At 42.3% G+C, this 19,640-nt stretch overlaps 1 protein-coding gene across 2 annotated transcripts in view; it reads right to left on the bottom strand.

Moving 5' to 3' along the window:
- Positions 1 to 10,265: 10,265 nt before the first annotated feature.
- Positions 10,266 to 19,640, bottom strand: part of LOC147798028 (uncharacterized) — a 35,764-nt gene continuing 26,389 nt past the window's right edge. For both annotated transcript variants that reach the window (XM_087141674.1, XM_087141675.1), the window contains one exon: positions 10,266 to 11,653. In XM_087141674.1, the coding sequence (XP_086997800.1) occupies positions 11,369 to 11,653 (285 nt within the window). In that variant the 3' untranslated portion in view covers positions 10,266 to 11,368. The remainder of the gene's footprint in view (positions 11,654 to 19,640) is intronic.

The raw sequence follows: 19,640 nt of genomic DNA, 5'->3' as shown, positions 1-19,640 counted from the left end.
AGTCACGTCACCCCAGTGGTATTGTTTGATCAGTGATTTTTTTCCCTGCCTGTGGTTTATCGGTTAAACTTTGCATAGCTCAATTATGTCAAAGATGTACTACCCTTTTTTCTTTTGGGTTAAGTAATTGGTATGTCTTTCGTGAACGTTTTGACGTTTCTAATAGCATTGTCATTGTGCGCTTTTCCACAATTATACTACATAATTTAATTCAAGGGCTGATCCGCGGGCGCAATGGCGTCCGAACCCCCCCCCCAAAAAAGAGGAATCGTCCTTGATTATATTTATGTCAAAACTACCAGGAATCTTTCCTTTCCAGGTCATCAATACAGATCAAATCGAATAAATACTTGTTTCAGCTTGTTTTATCGTTGGGTTTGATGATTCTTTACAATACTAACAATATATTTTCCGGTAAACTATAAAGAAAAGCCCCCCGAATAATTGTTGTTTTAGGGGCCTTAACAAACATAAATAGCTGCCGAATGGGATATTCCCTGCCTTTTTCGGGCAAAGTTTGTAGTTTTGTGTTTGTTTCAGATTGCTTTGATTCGATCCCTTAACTGGAACCTTTAACTCGGATGGATCAATCCGCGTTTATAAGGACAACTAATTTTAGTGAATAAATTAATAATGAAAACCTATGCATTAGCGAGCAAAATTCAACTACCACCCCCCCCGGAAAAGAGGAAAAACCAGTAGATCCGGAAGCGCTATGTAGACCTACTGGCCTTCCAATTATTTTAAGTTTTTAAGAGGGCAAATTAATGACTTTACTAATACTTCGTGTTTTGTTTTTTCCTCGACCTGGCTAATTGTACCACCAGAAATGCAGGAACCAAATCTTCCACACTGTTTTCAAGTTCCGTTCTTCACAGGACTCAATCGGTCAATTCATTAGCCATCGATTGGATTAACCTCGGGTCTTTGAACACAGTTCAGATTATTGATCGGTCAATGGGAAAACCAGTCTGCAAATCACACTTCCCTTGTTGACAATCGAACCCATAGCCTTTTGCTTAATAGCACAAATAGGACCAAGATAAGATTTTCCTCCCTCCGTACGTCATGTAACTGTGCGTTGTGTTTCCAGAGTAATGTTAATTCCACTTTCGTTACCGTCATGTACATGTACTATACCCAAATGCGATGTTAACAGATTATTGTCGCGGCGACGCGACGCCCTCTCACCTACTGCCATCAACGTTTTATTTTGTCATCCTCGAATACATCCCTTTCTGATAACTTTCATCAACTTTCTTTGTAAATCAATCTTTAAATGGACTTTGTGAACTTTCTTCCCTTCCGCAAACCGATGTAGGCTTTCCCCTTGACACTGGTTGGTGTGGGGAATCTATCTGTTCGTGTGACGTGTCAGGCATAACGCCTGTAGGCCTGTATTATTTCGCAAGGTAAAAAGAAACGTCTCTTGGCGCAAGCTTACTTGTTGCCAACAGGAACGCCAAGGATGGTCTTCGAACGGCAGCGAACATCTCGTTCAACTGGACCTCGATACATGCCATCTTTCCTGAGGCCCACATGAACATAACCGAAAATTGTGGATCAATCCAGCTGGATATCTCCAACAATTAAAGCGAACAAGTTGCTCCATTGCAAAGTTCATCTCCGAAATGGAGCATGGCCGACGCACCTATGGTTGCAATTACGAGAACGCTTCGGGGGCAACGTCCAGCCAGGACCCAGGCGAGGGGGCAAAGACCTGCCATCCACCCGGGGAACCATCCCTGGCTGATCCGCCGGCGAGAACATTAATGATTCCTGCCGATGAAGGAGGGTCAAAATTAATCAGGAATGACGTCTGCTGAACCGTTGACAGCTTAGTCATAGCGGTTCGAATTGGCGTTATTGCACTCCTAGTACGCATGAACTATTGTTAAAATCGTGCACCGGCTTACCCAACGAAAACACTGTCTCCACGGTATACGGGCAGATTGAGATTGGCGTGTCATTTTTCAATTCCCCGTGAAATTTTTTAACATATCCGGCTAAGTATACTGTTGAGATACTGGAAGTGTTGCTGGAGTCACGTCGTCTATCTCCAAATTGACGAGTATTTCACAAGAACCCAGTGTATCAGATATTGCAGAGGTGCACGACAATTGCCGAAGGCTAGGCACGACGATCGAGCATGCTTAAGTTTAATTAAACCCGTCCAAACTGTGCCATATTTACGCTATTTCATTCGTGAATTCTTGATTCAAATCTTGTATTATGCTATGAAACATCAGTCGCCCTTACCTTTATAGTAACCACACTTGAGAGATGTTTTCGAAGTCCCTCTTCAACTTAGTGGGGTATGTCTGGTCGACAAACCCGCCCCAGTATGACGGCGCCTCCATCGCATATTTACAATCGACACAAGAAAGACTTGGATTGTAAAAACATTAACCAGAGAATGGGAAGTACAATTTTCTACATTGGACCAATTATCCGCCCGAATCACTAAACCACGTGAAACAAACCTAACTGGGTGTTGACGTTACACCAGCTAAGATGACTCGAGAAGAAAGTCTGTTTTACGCGTTTTGCCTTGTATAGACCGCAAAGACAGCGCCATCATATAGGTCCTCGGTAAGGTCATCGGGAAGAAACGAGGACACTGTCTGAGCATGCTCGAAAACCTATCTGCAATTCCTGAAACTGTGTAGGTTCTCACCTCCACCGGTACGATGGAACTTAAGTAAACTCGTTTCACCCAGTTTAAGTTACCACCACTTCTAGCGGTTGTGAGGCACGGGGCAACGAAGATCGCTTAAGGTCAGAGTTGGAAATCAGAGAGCTGTGTCTTTAATTACCACTGAACCGAGGGAGCTAAGAAAAACACACAGGGGCATGAAATGAACATGCATGTAGACACCACTGCAGAGCCAGTGTGACTAGCAAATCCTTTAAGGGCGGTCAAACCGACAGTCATTTCCAAGTGCAAACAAAACATCCACGTCTTTATTATACGCCACCCTGCCGACCCGACGGCTGCAACGGGTCGGTCCCCCTAGTCTTAAATATTCAAGCCATAGACATGCAACCACCATAAATAAGAAAGGGGAGAGTAAGGAATTGACTGAGTCCCCTCCCCGTCCCCATCTCTTGTCCTCTGTTTTTTTCTCTCCCCTCTTCTTCTTTTTTTCCGCCTCGCGAAACCCCAAGAGGACAAGAAAAATATTCATCCGGCTCTCCCGGGCCGCCCCGGAGGACAGTGAGCGGCGCTCTGGCCCCAGGCTGGCCGAGTCGCAGTGGCGACGAAATCGGAAAAGGGTTTTCGTCGGTATGGGTCTAGGCTACTTGCTGATGGTCGGGGAGGGGAGACAGAGATCAAGCTCGTTTGGAGTTTTGTCGCCATGGTCAGCCAACTCGGGCCAAACATGTTACACGTATATATTCTCACTTCGAAGAGGACAGAATGCACGTCAATGTAATAACATTGTGAACCTTTGCGAACCTCAAGAAAACGAGACGCGAATGAACGATCTTGACGATCCCGTCTGGGAACGGAGCCTGTTTCCAGAAATCCTCGGTCTAAGAATTTCCCCCAAGTAATCCTTAACCTGTATCAATACCCTGTATGGTACTTTTTTTAGTTTTGTCATAAAGCTGGTTACTGAACAGCACAAGGCTATTTTATTAAGTGTTTTCGTGGTGATGCGGGTTCTGTGGGTGGGGCTGTACCAGGGTCAGACTGTCTTATTCCGATCAACACGAAAACCGGCACCTACTTTAAACGAAGCCATTCACCTCATCCATGAAACCCACCTTCAGGGGTTGTAATTACTGTCACTAACACCGTCAATGTGGATACATGTTATTACCAATACTAATCAAAGAAGGTATCGTTTTGTAATTACTATAGGACAGATAATCAAACAATCGTCATGGCTTTCCTCGAAGTGAACGCATGTATCGCCAATGCCACTTCCTAGCGCCGTTGACATTGACACCATTAGAAGCCGCATGGGCCCACTTCGAACGATCCGTTTTCGTCCAACCTGACCAGGCCTACTTAATGACGAGAATAGCCCTATGGTGACGACAGCGACGGTAACAAAAGGCAATGCTACAAGTGAAAGCCAAGATGATGGCTAAGATAACGAAAGGGCAAAATGACGGCGACGAAGGCATAGTGTGATGATGAAAATCATGTTGATGATGGGAATGGTTCAGTTTGGTGGTTGGCTGCGAGTAGCGCTATACTGCTGCTGCAGCTCCTAATAACGATAAATCACGATGGCAAGGACGACAAACGACGATGACAATCACGACGGCAAACGTTCCATATCACAGTGCACGTGGAAGGGGTTGCCCCAATACAATCAGACATTTTTTAAAGAAGCACCCAAGATCATTGACACATCGCCACCTCGTCTGCCAGGCGAGACGCAATAGAGACGGAGGCCGGATAGGAGAGGACACCATAGTGACGCTGACCACTCTATGTCCGTCATCTTAACGATCAGCCACATCCATTTACCACACCGATCAACAGTCGAGTCCAGTGCCGGTGAGGAGACGAAAGGGGGGGGGGGAATAAAGCGAGCTTTGCAGCGATGATGACACCACGATTCATCTTCATTACAGGAACGTTTTCAGCAGGATTAAACTTAAAGGGGCATGCATGCACGAACCGTGCAACCCTAAGTCGAAATCAGATTTGGCTCGCTTCAAGTGTGCATGCAGAAATTGAGTGGGGTTGAACAGTTCCCTTCTATTTAACACCCACCTATTTGTTTTCTCTCTGTTTTCTTCACCATGAATATTCTCCGAGTTCCGGGTGTGCACATGTCGTTTGAATTGTTGTCGGACAATTTTAAGACATTTCCACAATACCAGCTCCCAAAACACATTTCCGATAAAAATTCTAACTGAAGTCAAAAGTTATCTCCTAAAACGTCGCCTCCTAATATCTCCAGCCTTACCTTGGGACTGATAACACAAGTGGGAGATCATCAATGTTTGAAGGGTGATAAAATCAAGTGCATCCATCCAGATGTTCCTCAGGAGAACTGAAACAATGCAAGGCAAAAACTGTTGCTTGGCCAGTAAACAATTGCATGAAACTCTTTCGAGTAGTCTGTAAACATGTTTATACGCTAAACGTGTTTAAACTTGGATGCTTGGCGTTCAGTCATTGGACATTGGTGTTTAGCAATTGGACACAAAATGTTCAGCAGCTAAACATGTTTCAAAGTGATAGCAAGATCAAACCTTATTCATTGGGAAGCCATTTTCGATCTTGTTCCCTCTATCATATTCACTGTAGTTTGTTAAATGGGGTAGTGCCAGACTGCTTTGGGATCGAAGCCTCACTTTCACTTTTGGTGTTAAACGTGGCTGAAAACTTTAGATACATGTACAATAAGTCACAATTTTGAATCTCAAATTAACTTTCATTTCTTTGCTGTTATTTCTTCTCTCACGTTCCCAAAAAGAAAAGTAACCGCACTTTCGATGTAAGTTGGCTGACATACGAATACAGTCCATTGCTCAGCCCAGTTTCAGAGTGTAGTGGGCGAGTTGTCTGCGTTGACATTAAGCTTAGCCTCGACCCAGAAAACGGAGTTCTGCAACAACTAGTGCGGAAAGAGAAAAGGTTTAGCAGCCCAGATGACCCACGTCAGTACAAGGAGAACCGCAGAGACATTTTATTTAATTGTCGTTGAATGCATAATTTAACGACACTTTGTGGCACAAGGGAACGCGTTTGATAATTTTTCGTTTTGTTCAAATTGTCAGCTGATGATTAGGTTAATGATTTGAAACGTCAAATGACAGTTCAGAGTTAATTAGACTCAAATTCTGTTTGGCATCGCGAGTAGCTCCCAACAATGTGTAAAACGTAGATTTGAGGAATGTTGGTCTAAAATAGAACGTCACGCCCACGTGACCGTAAGAACTTCGCTTACACTATCCCAGTTGCGATGCGCAAAGTGAATGGACAAACCGCTAGCCTCGCGTTCAAAATGACGTAGGTCTTAATGGTTGATAAGACATACATAGTTAAGGGGCATTCTCAGCGTACAGCGAAGTCGAGTGAATTATCTCGAAATTATCAACTGAAAGCAAAGTACAACGACACTGCCTGATGAACGCATGGGCATGCATTAAAGATTCTTCTCCCAAAATTAAATTGATGACCTAGATGCGGGGGAGCAGAGTTTACTGGCCACTGTGAAACAGATGGGCAGTGTAAATGTAACAGGCATCGCCCGGGCTGATTAGGAGGGATTGCCGGCTGGTAGCTTCGCCAAACCTTTGGCACGAATTTGTCGTCCGCGGACTTTGATTCTGCAATTTTAAGAGTTGTCCGCTGACTGATGATGAACTGTAGGCCTGCCTAAACACACCGCGGGCCTCTTTTCCCCCACTCAGAAACGATTTTGTTCCTACCAGACACTCAAGAAATGGAGAGGCCCCGCAAACTAATTAGCTGGCAGGGGTCGAGGGAATTTATCAACGCGTAACTGCTGTTCGATGGGGTGTTCAGAATTCCTGTGGCAAATACTGTGCGATTTTTAAATGCATATTTCAAGGATTTGGTCAATTTATCAAATTACAAAGGGTGGTGATATACAGCACGTGTGTGCGACTGTTGAGGGACGCATCGACAGATGATTTGCGAGACTGCAACTGTGTACAACCAAAAAGCTGCCTTCGACCGAGTCGAACTGGGTCATCATGTAAAACATGACGGATATGCGCTTTGAGTTTTGCAGCGTGGGCGTTTCACAATAGTGCGCCTCCAAGAGTCTGCAACGCTTTGGCCAATCACAATCCGCGAAAACTGTAGACCCAATGGAAATGGTCGACAAATTTCGCGCGTAGTGATTGGCCAACGCGTTGCAAACTCTTGGAGACGCACTATTGTGAATCGCCCGTATAATGTTTTGCGTGTTAGAGCATCCCAAAGAAAACGCACAATTTCTCCTGAATAACTCTTCGGTGAAACTTGTTTTAATTGACTGGCGTTTATGGCAGCGACGGGTCAAATAATGGAACAGATTTTGTTTCCAGTCTATGAGAACAAGATTTTATGAAAGTATATTAATTTAAAAATGAATGACTACCGGTTGTTAAATTTCTTTCTCTTGTTGTTGTTTTTGTTTATCATTTTTTTTGGTCTTTTTTTTTAGTTTCTCTTTTTTAATGAAATAAAAAGCGGTTGAAGATAGCAATTGTAACAAAATTGGGATTGGGTATGGTACACGTCTCGTAACCCATTTTTCCCCTCAGGACTGAAAGTGGAGAACTTATTGGGATGAATTTATGGACAGTATTAAGTAATTTATGAATCGGAATGGTCACTTAGAAAGAGATGAGATTCTATTAATAAATGTGATAAATTCATCCACGTCACGCCTGCCTTGTCGCATAATCCCCTGCCCCACTGATGGGTGAATGATCATCCTTCCCAAAATGTGTCAAATTAGAAGAGAAATCCACAGAGGGTGTTTTCTCCTCTACTCTCTGCTTTTCGTTTCCGTGACCAACATTCCCGGCACAGTTTTGCATCGTGCCGTGGAGATCGGAATACATTTCCCTCTCTGTGGTTCCCCACGCACACCCTTCTCTGTGCCCATTACCCCCATTAATCAACGAACACTTACAGCTCTACTTCAACCGAGATCCGATTTCTCGTGCTTTTCTCCTCCTCGAGCGATGCAGAGGATCAGCGCGCTCACCACTGGCCCTTCCCCGCACCGTCAACCGGTCACATATACATATATACAAGGCCTGCCTTAATTGGGTTACCGTGTTAGCGTGGAACGCCGAACCATTTATCACTTTAGATGAGGTGGGACGTGGAAGATACGGATTCATCCCAAGGTGTTCGAGAACAAGATGTTCTCATGGACATGACGAGTGCGTTGTTCAGCACAGGGAAAGATACCATGCAAATTTCAATCAGTAAACTCTACCGAGACAAGGAAGAAACAACGTGAGATGTGAACTTGGATTTTCGTGACTCTCTCTGTCTTCATTGTTACACTGCACGGCCTGTTGAACAACTGTGGACATTTCATGAAAGTTCTTTCAGTGACGAGGTGTAATTGGACGTATACTCTGACTAGTTGTGATAATCAGATCACTGGGTAAATAGTTTTGAGCTAATTTTCAAACGTGTTGATGAAACGCGTACAAGGAAAACATGTCCAATCAGCGCTCATCGCCACAATTCTGTGACGCATGTATAGTGATTGTTTCATAACGTACAGCTAAAACGGCTTTTCTCCAAAAGGTGATTGTCCTAATAAAAAAAACCCTGAATCACAGGTGTCCTCTGTAATGCTTCAATGGAATGTACAGAGTACCTGTTGTCAAAATGAAGCTTTCTGTCTTTATTTCTCCCCACTGACTCTCTGGGGTAGGTTTAATTATACTGAAGACTGCAACGACTCACAATGGAAGAAAGAAAAACTATGTACAGGTTAATTCCAAAATATACTTTAATTAATAATGATTAAACTCTTCAAAAATAACATACCATTATAACAACGACCAAATTGGAGGGCGTATTCCTCAATGAGTTGATTATACTGATGCGTAATTTAAATAAATCTATCAACCTTCTTCCACTCTGAGATAATCATTATAAATGCTGCTGCACTTTTGGAAAATAGATTTTCAAATATTTACAAATGTGCAATAAACATGCAACATAGGTTACAAATATTTGATTAGTGAAACCAAACTTGTAGAATTCAACAAAATCATAAAATCTACAACCAATCTTTGCAAAGTCTTTGGTGGTGACAGAGTTACTAACTATGGTCCTTCTGAACTATTCATAAGATGAATTTGAATGTGACTGTAAATGTGAAATCATAAAACAAATGCTAGGAAATTCAACAAGGTTGAATTATGTTTGGCATGAATATTTATAGTGACATCACAAATTTGTATTCACAGGTGCATCTGCACAAAGTACGAACCAAAAGCCATGATGAGCTCCAAATGATGGATGGGCAGTGATGAGAGGTCCTCCTCCCAAGGGATAAACTGCTTCAAGGAGATTTTTTCCAGTCACAGCCCAAGTGTTACTTTTTGATGAACAAGAAACACCATTCATCGTTTGAAAGCAATGTATACTTTGTGACTTCAAGGGTGAAATAGTGCACAGACCCACTTGTGTTGGGCTCCAAGCCACAATACCGTGTGTTTTGTGCAACTACTTGTTACAACTTGACAAGTGTTATGGGTGGGTACAGATCAATCATGGGGCAAAGAAGTTCAAGGTGTAATGGATATTTACCTGAGTCCCAAGCAAAATGAAACAAGATGTTTAACCCCAACCTGACTTGAGCTCTCACTCCATCGAAACCCTCAATGTACAGATCCAAATGTGTGATTTAGACAAAAAACACCAGCGTCGTCTCACGAACAAATGTCAGACAATGTTTCACCAACATTAGATGTCAAACATAAATTTGTGCCTCTTTAAAGTGATCCAAGGAATAGTAAAATGCACAGTTGTGCCTGGACGAAATGTTCATCACATGTACTTACATGCATCAAATGAGGCCTGTGAATTGTTTTGTTGGATTAAAGAAGTAACGTAATTAAGGTAAATGTTTGTTAGGCACTCTACGAGCAGTGATTTAATTGAAAGCTATATATATAACACAAGTTCCTTTTTTTGGTATTTATCTATTTCATGGTTGAAAGGTCACTTTACTAGTCAAGAAATAGTTGTAGAAGTAAATAGACGAGCAACCACAAATGACTTATCATCAAAACAGCTTACTGTTTGTCAATCAGAGTTAAAAAAAAAATAAATAAATAAATAAATGAAAATATCCTCTGTGAACTGTATGGACACCGTTTAAGATATGACAGGAAACCATGAGCACGGACAAAGAGTACACAATGAATGACCGTGGTGATACCTAGAACATGGCATAAACCTGAACAAGAATGGTTATTCAAGGGGTAAGTTTCCTTTACCACAGGCAGCCATTATGTATCACAATGTCAGAAAGCTTTGGGGGGAAATTGATAAAAAAATGAATGAATTTAAAGCCAAACAACAATGCATTTGGGAAAACTATTTTTCACATTTTGTTCGCACGAACTGTGTGCATTCAGTTGTAATGCAAACATGCATGGTTGGGCAGTTTTTGTGGCCCACCACGATGTCACAGTGAGGGCACCCTGGGGGCGGCTCCAGGATTTGCCAAAGGGGAGGGCACAAACTCAAATGTTAGGGCCACGGCTGTAAAATCAGGGAGCTTGGGTAACTGGAAACAGAACTGTTTCTTTGTTTTTTTTGTCACATTTTTGTCACATTTATGAGGCTGAGTTCCTCCCTCTATTTTCTTCCCCTCTTCCTCCTTTTCTTCACTTCTTTATTGTTCGGTGAAAAGAGGGTAAGGCTGCGCCCCCTTGGATCCGCCCCTGGTACCCTTGTTGCTATTCGTAACTAGCACACTAGGCCAAAGAACTTGTGTCTCCACCAGGTGGTGCCCGTCAGTGAAGGGAGGGTGCTTAAAGTTTCTATATGGCAACACCACCCTACTGGGCTGACACACTGCTTGCGTTGAAAGGATGCGCACATAGGTTCTGGAGCATGCTTGACCAACTTCCGTTTAACTACAGACTTTGTGTGAGCCCTGGGTGACCACTTAAAACAGTCAACCCAGACAGTGATGGAGCTCAACGCTGCCACAGCAGAAAATGTCTATAAGAAAAAAGGGTCACACAGCGTAGGCTTGTGGTAAAAATGTTCAAGCCCTCTGCCAATCAACAGACCCGGTCACTTAAAGTTTGACAATGTTACTAATGCTGATGATCAGTGGAGTTATCTACCAAGCACATCATCTCAAGGTCGAGAGTAAACTCAAAATTCTGGCAGTAGGCATTGTAAAATGAATATGCGAGTAAAGACCAGAAAGAGATGCTGCCCGAGGTAGACTTGCACAATGAGACTCCATGAGAATTCCACTTACCATTTCAGTGTTGGACCAACTGAGTTGTGCATGACAGACCGAGTAAAAACTACACAGTTTTTGTCTGTTGTTAGAGAAACTGGCTTTGGAAGCAGAACCTATGGAATATCATTTCCAAACATGCGACCATATGTATTGATTTGAGTTAAAACCATTACACAAATTTTCATTGTAACTGGATTTGAACCCCAAACCTGTGGAATGTCATTCCAGCATTCAACCAAGTGATTTGTACGGGCATGGGTTTAAACTAATGAGGAATTTCTTCACTGGAACTAGGTTGGAACCAGGTTCTGAACTGTGACGAACTCAGCCAGAACCGGATTGGAGTCCAAAAACCACTATTCCACAGACACTGACATCGCTGAGTTAACAACACTGCCAGAATCCCGCTTAAAGGTTGGCTGTCATCAGTAGTCAAAGACAAACTCGTCTGGGTGGTAGAGCCTGTAGACGTACGTACCAATCAGGACGCAGAGCTGGACCAGCCGGGACACGCCTACCTTCTGCACCAGGCCCTTGGTGGCCACCTCCATGATGGGCCCGCTGGCCGTGTAGGAGAGGGGCTTGGTGGACACCTCTATGTTGTAGACCACAAGCTGGGTGTAGACAAAGATCAGGGCCAGCTTGACCATGCAGGGGGAGTGCCAGGCAGAAGGGGGCATCTCATCACTGGAATCATCATAGTCATCTGACTGTGTGAGTGCGAAACAAACGGGAAGAAGATAAGTGGCCCCCCAAAAAACTGGACCAATATGTTGTCAGCCAAGCATAAGGAATCGATTAATAGCAGACAATTAAGAAACTATTGCCCAGGCCGATACACATAAAGGGGGAATCAAGCAAAGTTTGATGGGGACTCTCAAATATTCCCACAATTACTTCAGTCCTCATAATAGCGGTTACAAACTATGGGTGTGACGCCGCAACCATACACAAAGTGTGCACGTAATACAAAATAATGTTGGATGAGTGATGAAGACCAGTGATGCTTGATGATTGAAGGTGGAGTTAGACTCTGTTCCAGTCTTACTGTTTCCGAGTGCTTCTCTCATGCAAACCGTGGAAAAGGTCTCAACGGTGGGAAAAGGTATACAGAGTGAGCTACATGTATGTATTGGCAAATTTGACTGTAAATCGAAACTAAGTCGCAGTGAACATTTCCTGAAAGTGGTGATAGGAAGCCTTGATACCAATGGATATTTTGTGGTTGTGTTCATTCCAGAATGATGTGTACATATGTGCACGTCATAATGCAGACATGGATCCGGGGAGGAAGAGGGATTTAGGGGTCAAACCCCCCTGCTCTGAGACCCCCCCCCAAAAAAAAAGGGGGGATGGAGAAAAGAATGAAAATAACTGTATGTTCAGCATTATCTCGGCTTGTCCACAAAAATGAGAAATTAAAAAATCTCCGGCCTGAACCCCCCCCCAAAACATTTCTGAATCTGCCCCTGTAATGGGCATTCTGTCATATGCTAAATATTGTCCCAGGAATCCAGAGACGGGGAGGAGTTGAAATTCACAATTGTCTGCAAGAGGTAGTTGGTCGAGGAAGAGAGGGGCACTTTTCTAACGGTTCGCATCAATGTTTCTATCAAGGTCCTATCTGGTTGTACAGTGACATGTATGTTACTTTTAAACCTTTGGGCAATAACTCAACAATATGATAGATAAATATATTCCTTGAGCAAATTGTATCCTGCTAGGAAGGTGTGATGATGCACAGGATGGGGTTCATCTGTTTAGTACATACTGTCACCTACACACTTATAACCAGATGCTTGTTGTTGGAGTGGTCACATGCGTACTGTTGAAAGTGGTCATCAACCCCACTGCATTACTGCAATAAAAACATTTCCAGCTGACATGTACTTTCACTCACAAACTGACAAATAAATCCGTATAACTTCATGGTTTCCAACATAACATGGTCTGTGGTATGCAGGGACTGAATTAAATATTGGCATATGCATATCCCATTTAGACTGCAGCTTCAACAAACTTTTGCTAAATCCATTTCCTTTTCCTCAGGAAAATATATGTTTGTTCCAGTTAAGATGATTCAGGAATGAAGAAAAGAGTGCGTTCTGTTGTTTTTTTTTCCTGGCTCGTATGAATCTTCTGGACAGTTAACTGATGTAGGATCTGGTTAAAGTAGTTTCTGCTCTCTTCTTTCAAATTTCCTTTATCTGAAAACACACCTGTTTAATTTACTTTGACATAAAAATTGTGGATACAATATAATTTGTGTAGAACACCAGTCCAAAAACCAAAAGAATACACTGCACATCGCAGTGAAACAAAATGACATGAAAGAAAACAATCTAAACCTAGACAAACGCAACAAAAATGAACTGAAATAAACCAACAAGAAATGCAGCAAAATGAAATGGAATGAACCAAAGCGAAACAAGATGAAACAAAGTGAAAACAAATTTAACCTCACCTTGCCCAGGCCATTAACCTGATCTACTGATGAGCAAAAAAAAAAACCAATTTGATATTTCTACTTGAATTTACTACAAATGATTTCACATGGACTACAAAACACCACTTTTGTGTATTTGCAGGGCACCAGCATATCCTTACATTGTCTATTTGTTTTTCAAATGTCTGTGGTTGGCACAGTGTATACAGGCCTTCCGAAGAAGCAAAAGCTTTGCCTCAAGACACAAACTGGACAACTGAATAAGCCATTCCCAACGGTATCCAAACAACTCACTTAGTGTTTAAACTTAGGATACTATTTCTCAAATTGGTTTGGATAGCATTGATGATGTTATCATTCTGCTGCATTTTTTTCTCTTGGTTGTATTCCTGGAGAAAAAAAATGAACGTAAAACTTCACAAGCATTCGCTGGTGAATTTAGCATTATCCTCGGAAACAGATGTGGCATTTTATTGATGAATCATCAACACAGGTGTACATTGACTCTCGACAATTATCTTTGGGAATAAAAGCTCAAAAAAAGAAGAAAATGACAAACTAAAAGCACAACCGAAACAAAAATTTGAAAGGAGTAGAGGCAGATATATGGCGATAGAATTTGAAATACGTGTAGCAGTTTAGCATACACTCTGTGTGTTCCTTGCATGTGGTATTTCTTGACGAAATAAGTTTAGGCTGAAGACTCGAAAAGTCAGATTTTGAAGAAAAAGGTGTTAATTAAAATTTGTTGAAATATGTTGAAAATGAAAACTTTCTGGAGAGCTGGAAAAACAGCCAAAGAGATTTCATAAGAAATAACTCAGCCAGTTTACTCACTTAATGAGCGCCATCTTATTTGTGAAAGAGAGGTGTCACAGTGATTGTGTGACAGTGACAATACACTGGGCGCTTGCTGTCAAAACACTGTAATTACGAGGGGCAAATGTTCATGAAGATGGACAGTTTGGTATCCTCTTGGTTCAAAGGAGCCTCCAAAGATGGGCAAACGACTTGGTCAAAAGAAACTTCCAACTTTGGATATTTCAATCACTCAAAAGAAATGTCCAAAGTTGGGCATTAGAATCTTCCAAACTGGACATCTGATTTGGAAAAAAAAATCTCAAGGTTTGACATTTGACATAGTAAAAGGAAACTTCCAAAGTTAGACATATGACTTGGTCAAAAGAAACTTGCGAACTTGGACATTTCACTTAGTCAACAGAAACTTCCAAAGTTGGACATCTGATTTGGTCAAAAGGAACTTCCATTATGGTCCAACATTGATAATAATGAACAGTGGTGAAAAACAAAGAGAAAAAAAAACCACCCCCCCAAAACAACAGACATCCTGTCTTCTTTAGTCAACAAAAGCGTTTCATCAACGCTTGAATTACCACACCAGGTCAAGCAGTCTGGTGGGACTTCCTAGCCCCTTCCTTTTTCGGCTGGATAACTGTGAATCTGTAAACAAGATGACTGAACAAGTCTACTCCCAAGTACATGTATGTTTATCAAAGCCCCCAGCTTCACCATGTGTACATTTGCCACACTGTGTATGATGGTATAAAAGCCTCCCTTGTTGTCGCGGAATTCCTCTGTCAAATCTCTACAGGACCAATGGGTCAACCACCTCCTGTAGTGCAATGGTTATTCAACAAATGATTGGATAAAAAAATAAAAACCTTTCATGAAAATCAGTTAAGAAAAAAATTATACTTGTTCAACCGTATGTGGACATAAGTTCACTGAACTAGAGTGACTCTAGTGTGCTGTCAAAAGGTTACCGCAAAAGACATCTAAATCACATTACTTTGGCGGAAACTCAATTGCCAGCGAACATGACCATTAGGTTCTCTTAAATTATTGGTAGTGGCAATGCATTATCACGAGTCTTTGTGTCTATCAATGGTTGGAAATTTGTCTGTCTGCTGATATCCCCCCCCTCCGATTTCTTCATAAATCTTAGAAGTGGGAATGGCCGCACGGATTGCGGAATGAGCTGGAGTGAAGTTAAACAGCGATTAGTGTCGGTGAACACGAATCGATGGAGGTATCTCTTTACAGCTTGACGATGACAATATACCAAGCCGCGAGAAGTGAAACTACTCCTCTGAGTGCCTGTACCAAAATGAGTGGCACTGAAAAACATTTCAGCTTCCCCAGTGTCAGTCTTTTGAAACTGTAGGTTAGTGACCGACTGACCGACCGCTGGCTGGGAAAAGGTGGCACGAATCAAGTCAATAATGCAAGTTCCAATATGAATTTTACGATAACAATGCTGGTAAGACGAAACACACAATATATTATCTGTTGCCAGCTGTTGTTTCAATTTACTGAAACCAGTCAAGTCCAGAATTTTCCAGCACCCCTTCCCAACAGATATTATCTACATATATTTCTACTGTATATCCTTTATTTGCTACAATGACGATAATTGTGAGGATAATTTTTTTATTACCGTACTCCAGGGACATACAATGCTACATATCATAAGTCTTGATCGTCACAAGTATCAATATTGATGGGTCCATCTCAAGTCTATGGAGACTGCATGTTGCTGATACAAATGCTAGTCCCACGTTGCAGTCTGGGCAGCACCAGACTAGGCTTACAACAACCTGGTCCATCCCAACAAATGCCATGATGCTCCACTTGCTGAGATAACCAAGAGTAGTGGTGACTTGGCCCGAGGGAGAGGCCACCATTTTCTTCGCCCGTTCACTGATACAGACCTAATTCTCTCACACCAAATTCTTGAAGCCCTGGCAAGAAGCACAAGAAGCATGCTTCCTACTGTAACATTTGGGGCATCATCATTCCACGGACTGGCTTCCGCCCACAGGTGCAGAAAAGTCCATTGCACGGAACCAAACTGACTTTGAGGTCCCTCAACTTGTTTGCTCAAGTGGGGAGGGGGGTTGTTGGGACTTGTTTCACTGATGGTAGAAACAGCCTTGTTTTGTTGTCTCTTGCGGAATATACAGTCATTTGCAAAAGTTTAAGACCACCTTGAATTTTATTGGTATTTCTGTCACTGGGCCTGCATTATATTGTCTCATTGAATAATTACTTAACATGTTTCTACAGTGGTGCATAACATCAGTGTGGTGCTACATACCCATTGGAATGAAATTTTTAGCAAAGGCAGATCTTGTATGACACTTTGTCTGTAAGGTAGCATGGGTAAAAAAAAAGCCAGTCTAAGTAATCAAAAATAAGGGAGGACACACAAAATATTAGACTTTTACATTTCAAATCAAGGAAATGCAGTCAAATAGCTGTTTAACCAAGATACGAAGGTAACACACTGAAAATATACCTAAGTTACCATGATTGATTGGTTTAAGCTTGGTTTTTCTGCAGGTTAATGCATTTTTGTATAGGGGGTCCTAAACTTTTGCAAATGACGGTACAGTTTTGATACACTCTGGCCCGTCGGTGTTTCATCTTCATTTCCTTGATCGACACTTAGCATTTTAGCAGCATATTCCTCCTGCTCCTACTTTGAAGTTATTCCCAAGCAAGTACTTGCACTCAGTTTGGGCCAATAGACAGACTCGTTTTTCCGGGCTTAATTACTTTCATACAATGCCTGAATAAATACCTGTCATCCGATAAGTGCATTATCAAATGATTATTCATCCTAATGCACAGCATGGCAGCACCTCAAAAACAGAAGTTCTATTCAGCAGTAAAAAGAATGTTCCATTCGTAGGTCACGAGAAATGCCTACACTCATAGGTGATGCAAGGGAGTTTACAGGTGGTGTTGGGGGTTCTTTGGCAATTATTTATGCAGTGCAGGGGTGAATTAAGTCAAGGTTTATTGAGGTACTGCCTACAAAAAAATGAAATGCGTCAAACTGTGAGTGTTGCTACCCACACAGGGATTGTACAGACTTGAGCAAATCTGGGCACAGAGACAGAATTTCAAACTTCCTGGGGAACTTTTGCCATGGAACTGTCCTTAATCCTCCAAACCTCTCACAGTGCAGGAAACTGATGGTACCTAGGCCATGTTTCCACGGGTACTTTTTTTGGTCAAACTTGCTGAGACAATGGTTGCTTTTGCCATTTTACGTCTAGTGCTGACATCATAGGAAGTTTTCCTCTTGGTTGCTTTATTAATTATCAGGACACTTTTTCCCGAGACGGAAAGACCAGTGTGGACAACGTGAGCCAGTAAAAGCATGAGAAAGTGGCCAAGTAGAGCATACTACTAAGAGTGCACCATTTCGAGATAATGAGGATGGTAATGTTGTGTCTAAGGATGAAAATAAAATTCCGAAAGGTCACGAAAAGCGCCCTCATAACTCACTGCATTGCCAGCTCAGTTGTTTTTCCTACGCTCTCAGTAAAATTTTCCTGTGTTAAAAGCCCAAGTGCAGACACTGGTCACATTTGACCATTTTTTATTTGACCATCGTCTTGGTAAAACCCACCGAAAATATGTCCAGTGCAAATACGGCTAATCTCTGGTGCTTAAACTTGCAAGGAGCAGAAGGTCATCTACCTCATTCAATCCTACAAAATCCTTCAAAACCTTCTGGAGGCTTCTGAGGGATCTGGGAGGGCTGGGGTTGACGACGATCTCATGAAATGCCCGATCAGACATAATAGGGCTTATCACGTTGAACTTCAAAGCCTGGGGTGGGACTCAATTTGTTCCTCAAGTTAACTGGACGAGGCAATGGTGTTTTTGTTGTTAGCAGAAGTGGAGGGGAGAGAGGGAGAACAGGGTGGGAGTATAATCAACTGCCCTGGGGGAAGGGTGAAAGCTACAGGTTTCACATCCGATAAGGAAATCCCACTAATGCAGTTAGTTTTGCTATTGGAGGATGGGCCAAGAACAACACCTGTAGAATTCATTGTGTAACTTCCTCCCCGTTGTTTGGCAGTGCTCCTCAACAAGACTCTCTGTCTTGTGGGGGTCTTTGGTACAACATCCTTCCTGGGTCTCTGTGTAAGATGGTGAAGTGGGGGTTTCCTTTCCAAGTGGGTCACTGACTGACGAAAAGCAGACGTTTGAGTTTGGCCAGCCAAAAGGGAATGTTAAAGACTTGGAGAATGTTAAAGACCAGTGTTGTAGTTGAGACCATCACATGACCATCACAAGACCAGACACAAGACCATGGACAAGATCGGTCAGAAGTAACAGGGTGAACAATAACAAAGGAATGCTTTTGTTACAGTTCAATTGAATAGCTTGTGACTTCAATTCAGACTCGATGTCTTGTGTTGGTTTTGTACTGGTCTTGTGCAGTACATGCAATACCCATTCCGTAATATATTTTGCTCTATGGACCTTTGCCATGAAATATGCAAATTGGACGGGCGCATGTGCACTACTACCACTGGTTGGCAAGCACAGACGTCAACACTGTCGGCAGTGTAGGCGAGCTGCTAGTAACCATAACCTGGAGCGTGGAAGGTCAATCAAATCCACATTACAGTCTTTGCCCCATACTTGAGCACTCTCTTCTCGAAGCTAAGTGAAGTTTTCAGTGTCCTGAGGTTGGAAAGTAACAAAGTCCTTGTCTTTAAGTTTGGAACTCATGTCAAACTGTACTAGAACAGAAACAGCTATAGCGGCGCGCGCATGGAGATTTGTATTGTTACATCATAGATTTAAGCAACTTTGCCAACCAGTGGTAGTAATGCACATGCACCTGCCTTATTTGCATATTTCATGGGGGGCCAAAACGTTTGCCCCTTTTTAAATCAGGGATAACAATTTCTGAAAATTTGAAGATTCCTGTGTCACTGAAAAATCCTAGAAAATAATGAAATGATAATTTCATCATTTTGTAAAAAATGAACCAATCTTTTGAATTTTGTTCTTCAAACATTTGTCAGTCCTTGATAACGGTATACAGCCCCCAAAGCACATCACTTGTTTGGAGACAACATGGTGCATGTTTATGCAGTCGTGGCTGGAGAGCACTCTACACGTGCAAAGACCAAAATGGACATCACACAGGCTACTGAAATGACAAAGGGAGAGTTTCTCTCCCGTTTCTGTAGTCAAACTCAGTTAAAGGACTGCGGAAGCAAAACAGTTTTGGCACATTGTGTACAGTGTTGATGAATGGTTGTGCAAAAGTCCTGGAGGGCTATCCATGAGGGGCCTTTATTTTGTTGGTTCCCAACTCCCCAATACAAAAATCTATACTGACAGAGAAGAGTGTTTGGTCAGCCAAGCGACTGAACAAACATCTAACTGAGGCTTCATCAGCTCCTTGCCATTGTGGA

Source organism: Acanthaster planci, linkage group LG09, assembly GCF_054643075.1.
Source record: "Acanthaster planci isolate LZ-2023a linkage group LG09, COTS_SCS, whole genome shotgun sequence".
Taxonomy (NCBI): Eukaryota; Metazoa; Echinodermata; class Asteroidea; order Valvatida; family Acanthasteridae; genus Acanthaster; species Acanthaster planci.
Note: the sequence above shows the minus strand (reverse complement) of the source record. Positions and strands in the feature narration are given on the sequence as shown.